The following is a 6,000-nucleotide window of genomic DNA, read 5'->3' on the forward strand; positions in this document are numbered from 1 at the left end:
ATTTTCATTTTTGGGTGAACTACCTCTTTTTTTAAAAATGTCAATAATATCAGCTTAGCCTCACATACTTTCTCTATTTACAGTTCACAATTCAGGAAGTGTGGCCTTAAAAATGCTCTCTAAAGGGAAGCGATGCATCGACGGAGACCCTCTGTAAACTCTTCAGCTGGCATCAAAACCCAAACACAAGAAACCAGGGCAGATCACAGGCTCTTTATGCAAGGCCACGCATTAAAAATTCAGAGGCTGCACAAGTGCAGGAAACGGGTTGGATAAGATACTGTTCCGTATACAGGAAGGACCTCTGTGAATGTAATGTTTAACTGATCACTCAAGACGACTGAGACATCATTTCTGTTTCATTTCTCTCTCTGTCACACACACTTTTCTCCTGGCAGAAGCACAGAACATGTTCACCACACAACAGCAGAAGCTGATTGGTGATGCAATGGTAAAAATAGAAAAAAGGGCAAAGAAAACCGATTGCTATGGAAACGAAGGGGACGGGCTGGGCATCTGTTAGTTCATAATGTACCAAAAATGTGGCTGCTTGAACAGTCAAATAAAAAAACATCAGAACCACCAAATTGGTTGTTTTCATTTAGAAGACACTTTCTGTTTTAAAGCAAGTTAACATCCCCAGATCAATCCTAGTTCATGAACCAGTCAGTGGCCTGTTACAAAACAGAACAAACTCTGAATTTAAGAGTAGATTTAGAGTTGACAAAACCAGACCAATCTAATCCAGTTCAGATCTGGGGCCTGTACCGTGATGGTAGTTTAACAAATTCAGGGTTACAAGATTAGTTTCGAGTTGACAAAACCAAACCAATCTATTCAGGCTTTGTTGGTCCCATGATGCTGATCATCAGCTTTCTCTGTCAACTCAGCCAATTTCAGTTTGAGATCTCTTATCCAGAACATAACCTGCCCTGGAGCAGGTTAGCCATGGAGTGTAAGTTACTATGGAGATGAACACAGCTAAAAGCCAAACCACTTTAATGGTCCCTAAAACCCAGGATTGGCACAAACTAAGCTTAAACATATCTGGTTAGCCAGCTATTCCGGCTTCAGCAGGTTCACAAACACTTGCTATAAACATTCTCTGTCAATTCAGGGTTTGATCCAGAGTTTATGGTTTATGGTTATTTTAATGCAAGTGAATCAACTTCATTTATTTAATTAATCATTTATAGAACATCCTAAAACATTAAAGCTTTATATATTATAAAAATTGTATTTATAATAAATTAAATGTGTAATGGATTAAGGATATAATATATATAATTCATATCAAATAAATATAATAAATAATCAGATTTGTCTCAAATGCTTTCACTGGGTTTCACTAATCTGTAGCAAGAAATATAGGGGGAGTGACTTTATTGCGTCAGATATAGGTTAGTCCAGGGGCCCATACTGTGATGGTAGTTGAACAAACTCAGGTTTACAGGATTAATTGAGTTGAAAAAAAAGAAAAATCAGGCTTTGTTGGTAACATGACGCTGATCATCAACTTTCTCTGTCAACTCAAGCTTTGATCCTGAGTTCATGGAGCGCATGCACATGAAAGTATGATCAGAAGCGAACAGCCAATCGCGTATATAGGTATACAGAGTGTACACTCAAACATGTAAGCTCACATATTTTTAAAGCTTTACCTATTTAGATTTTTAAAGCTTTACATATTTTTAAAGCTTTACCTATTTACATGTTTTAAAGCTTTACCTATTGATTCTAAAGGGTATTTATATTACTTATTTTATGTACATATTTATATTCATTTGAACTAAATGCTTAATAATGGTTAAACTAAAATTGCTCAAGTGTGTGTGTGTGTGTGTGTGATATATATATATACAAGTCATGGTAAATAGTCATCGCTATGATTTTGTCTTTAAAATTATTTTACCATGTAGTGACCTTTAATTTAGGGCAAGAGCAACTGGGGAAGTGCCTTTATTGTGCCAGAAATGCATCGCTTTGCTTAAGGCTGATTCCATTTTGGTTTTGAGATCTCTTACCTAGAACATTACCTTCCCTAGGGCAGGTTAGATGTGGAGCATAAGTTACTATGGTGTTACGTCCTAGCGGACATGTTTATAAGTGGGAGTGTTTTTTCTGGTGCTCTGCTTTGTTCTGTTTGTTTTCTTTCTCTCAAACTCTGCTAAAGACTATTAGGTGGACTTCAATCAATTGGTGATATCGTTGCCGAGCCACTTTCATGTTGCCTGAAACCCAGGGATGGCACAAACTAATCTGAACGTAAAATCGGCTTCATGGTACAGTATAGGCCCCAGTTTTATTTTGCAATCTCTTACCCAGAATAAAACCTGCTCCAGAGCAGGTTAGCCATGTAGTGATAACATTGCGAAGAACAAAGACCACCCTATTAAACTCGAAAAACCAGAGTTTGCTCAAACTAAACTCACCTGGGTAGCCACTGAAACCAGCTTTGTGAAATAGGCCACAAGGGGTTTGAACCTACTACATTCAATTCTTCAAATCTTCAACTACAAAGCCATCAATCCACAACCCTGTGATGGTTCGGAGTTGTTTGTGAAGAGGACTGATGCACCTACTACAGTCTTCCAAAGTAAATAGTTTTGAAAATAACTCACCTGGTAGAAGTTTTGCTTCTAGTTTCTTGATGGGCAGTTGAGGACTTTTCTTTGAATCAGTCTGTGAAATATTGAGAACACTTAAAATCACATACGCACTTTAAAGTATACGACACAAATAGCTGACTAGCTCTTTACTCTTACATTATTCTATTTTCTATGTAATCTCAACACATTTAATGAGCCAGTTCATCTGAATATAAACATTAGTCACATTTTGTTGATGCATAAATTATCTAGTTTTGTCTCTCTGGAAAAAAAGTGATTTGTGACATTGCATTATACTGAATATCAAATGTTTGGTGTCTATTTGTTAATGGGCAATTTGTGTACACATTAATGTTTTTAGAATTGTTGAGTAAAAACTTTTTTTAACTGAAAATAAAAAGTAAGATGCCTCCCCGTAGCATGCTATTGTTATTATTATATTGTAAATAATTATATATTTTATTGTAAGTTCTGGGGTTATTATTCAATAATTCCAGTACATTTCAGACTCTTTTGTTTTCTTTTAGTACCACACTGGCTGATACATCGTCCAGCACATGCTAAATGTATAAATATGATTAAAAATTGTGAAGTAAATCCACAGTTCTTAAAGGAGGCATATTCACCCATCTTACCCTACATGTAGGGTAACATGGTAGTGCCGTGGTCCTTTTGGATATTAACTAAATAACAAAAAGTTACCTCTGTGAACAGCTGACACCCGAGTACCATCAAACCAAGTGAGACTTAACTACAGTATGAGGTTACCAGTCGTCCAGATGTCAAACATATGGGGTGACAGTTTTCTTAACACAATTGTTTAATAAATGATACTGATGACTATGTTTATAGCTGCTAATCGTTAGCATGCTAGTGTCTCACTCACCTGAAGTGGAGGAAGATAAGACTTAAAAGTAGGCTTCGTTTGTTTACCGGAGAACATAATTTAAACCGGACGATTTGACAAAAAACGCGAACTGTAAATCCATATAAGAGCGTTTTAAAACTCTTAAAATGTAAGCCAAACTGTTTTGGGTTACTTCAGACCTTCAAATCCAGGATTTCTTCAACATATGATGCGTTTAAATGCATAATTTCCATAAATGCAAAAGCAGTTTTAGTCTCTGGTGTGCATGCAATAGTATCTCAGCTGGATCAGGTCTGTCCCGCTGAAGTCTCTTCGTTAGCGGCTGTCAAAGTCAAACTTTTGCTGCGTTCGTTTCCCACTCTAAACATTCACATCATGTTTAGTCTTCTAGCTTGATTCAACAGTTTGAGTGCGTGTGAGTCCTGTGGTGGTGCTGCAGACGGGTTCAGCCCTATAATTCACCGTCCGTTTTCAGTTCAGCCATGTTTATTAAAGGAGAAATGGGGAGGTGCAGCGTGCTTGAGCTCTGGACCACAAAAAAACAGGAGGAGTGAGCTATGGCGAGCCCTGTGGACAATTGGAGCGTTCTGTTTTTAAATACAAATATTCATATTGTCCATAATATTAAATATATATATATATATATATATATATATATGTTAAGTACTTTAACACAGTCAATGTGAACTTTGAGCTGAAATGTAGCCTACTGGAAATGTATATATTCGAATGCAGATCAGAATACACTTTACAGTTATTTCAGACGCCCACTAGGCCTATTTAAATGATTCGTAATTGCGTTGCAATGTCGAAAAAAGCATGCATACGAATAGATAGTTTTGATGTGCATATTTTAGCTTGAGTGTATTATTGGACTTTTAGTGCCATCTGCTGGAATGATCTGAATCCTGCACGCACGTCTCAGTAAAGCCACAGAGTTTGACGTCTCACGTCTGTGGATCTTATGAGTGGAGGGATAGAGTTATGGGTAGGGTGAGAGCAGGGGTGTCCAAACTCGGGATCAGGATTGGACATCCCTGGGTTAGAGTGTGGTTGGACATTCTAGCTCAAACCATTACGGCCAAATTTCATCTAAAGACAGGACTTCACGCTCCACCCATGGATGGCTCTGCAGTGAGCAGAGCAGCCACTCAGTTTCCCCTGCAGTCACATGATGAAAATAGATTTCTGCTTTACTCAGAATACCCTTACTCAACTACAGTTATAAAGTGTTATAATCCAATTGTAATTGGCTTGTAATGGTCAGTAAGATTTTTTGTTTCGTTTTTAAGTCTCATGCTCAACAAGGCTGCATTTATATGATCATGAGTAGTAGCCTATTGTGATATATTATTACAATTTAAAGTTTCTGTTTTCTATTTTTAATATATTTTACAATTTTCAGCAGCTTCAGGCTTCAGTGTCACATGAGCCTTTAGCTGTTTAGGTGCTCAAGAAACATATTTTTATTATTATTATCAATGTGAAAATCACGATACTTTAGTATTTATTTGAATTATACATCTTTGTAATATCATAAATGGAAAAATGGTTAGTGTGAATTTGTTTTGTTAAGCCTTTTGTTTTATTAGCCTTTGTTTGACTCCCATTCATGAATATGATCTATCACAAGATTCTATAAAATATAGAAATATAAAATAAGCTTAAATTGTTATGGATGGGGAAATATTTTCGTAAAATTTTCATCTGAACATTTCATAGCATGTAATGATGAATTGACACACAGTATAAATGTATAGGAATATGACAACAACAATATGAAGAAGAGGAAGAAGAATATAACTTCTATAAATATAAATATAGAATTAAAAAAATATATATAAAAATGACCTTGCATGAAAAACCTAGATTTGAACTAGAAAAATCATCTTGTTGTAAGCTTTCTTGATTGAATTGAGACATACAAATCACAGTAACACTTTACAATAAGGTTCATTAGTTAACATTAGTTAACATGAACTAATAATGAACAACGCTTCTAATAATGAACAACGCTTATAAACAATTTATTTATCTTTGCTAATGTTAATTTCAACATTTACTAATGCATTATTTAAATCTTGCTAACATTAGTTAATGCATTGTGAACTAACATGAACAAACCACAAACAGCTGGATTTTTATGAACTAACGTTAACAAAGATTAACTAATGCTGAACAGAGGTGTTGTTCATGGTTAGTTCATGTTAACTAATGCATTAACTAATGTTAACAAATACAACCTTATTGTAAAGTGTTACCAAAATCACTGATAAAATAAAAGGTACCTGTAAATACATAAATAGATATTACAATAACATACACATAATTTTACACATACATACAACAATAAAATTTGCTTCAATAATATTGCTATATTGAATTCTACCAATAGTTACAGTGAAGTCTTTTATTTTACGCAGCCACACTGCGCATATAGGACGGGCTTTAATACACCCGAAATCATCTGGTGGGATTCCCTTCGGAATGACGCGCTGAGTGGCGCTCCTATTGGCCAAAGGC

The 6,000-nt window shown here is 35.6% G+C and overlaps 1 protein-coding gene across 1 annotated transcript in view; it reads right to left on the reverse strand.

Annotated features, from left to right (window-relative positions):
- Nucleotides 1-4,020, reverse strand: part of mtmr10 (myotubularin related protein 10) — a 43,554-nt gene extending 39,534 nt beyond the window's left edge. The window contains exons 1-2 of the mRNA XM_079845577.1: nt 3,496-4,020; nt 2,622-2,682 (exon numbers count right to left, since the gene is read on the reverse strand). Coding sequence (XP_079701703.1) covers nt 2,622-2,682; nt 3,496-3,552 — 118 coding nt within the window. The 5' untranslated portion in view covers nt 3,553-4,020. The remainder of the gene's footprint in view (nt 1-2,621; nt 2,683-3,495) is intronic.
- Between the last annotated feature and the right edge of the window lie 1,980 nt (nt 4,021-6,000).

Source organism: Gobio gobio (genome assembly GCF_949357685.1).
Source record: "Gobio gobio genome assembly, chromosome: 2".
Taxonomy (NCBI): Eukaryota; Metazoa; Chordata; class Actinopteri; order Cypriniformes; family Gobionidae; genus Gobio; species Gobio gobio.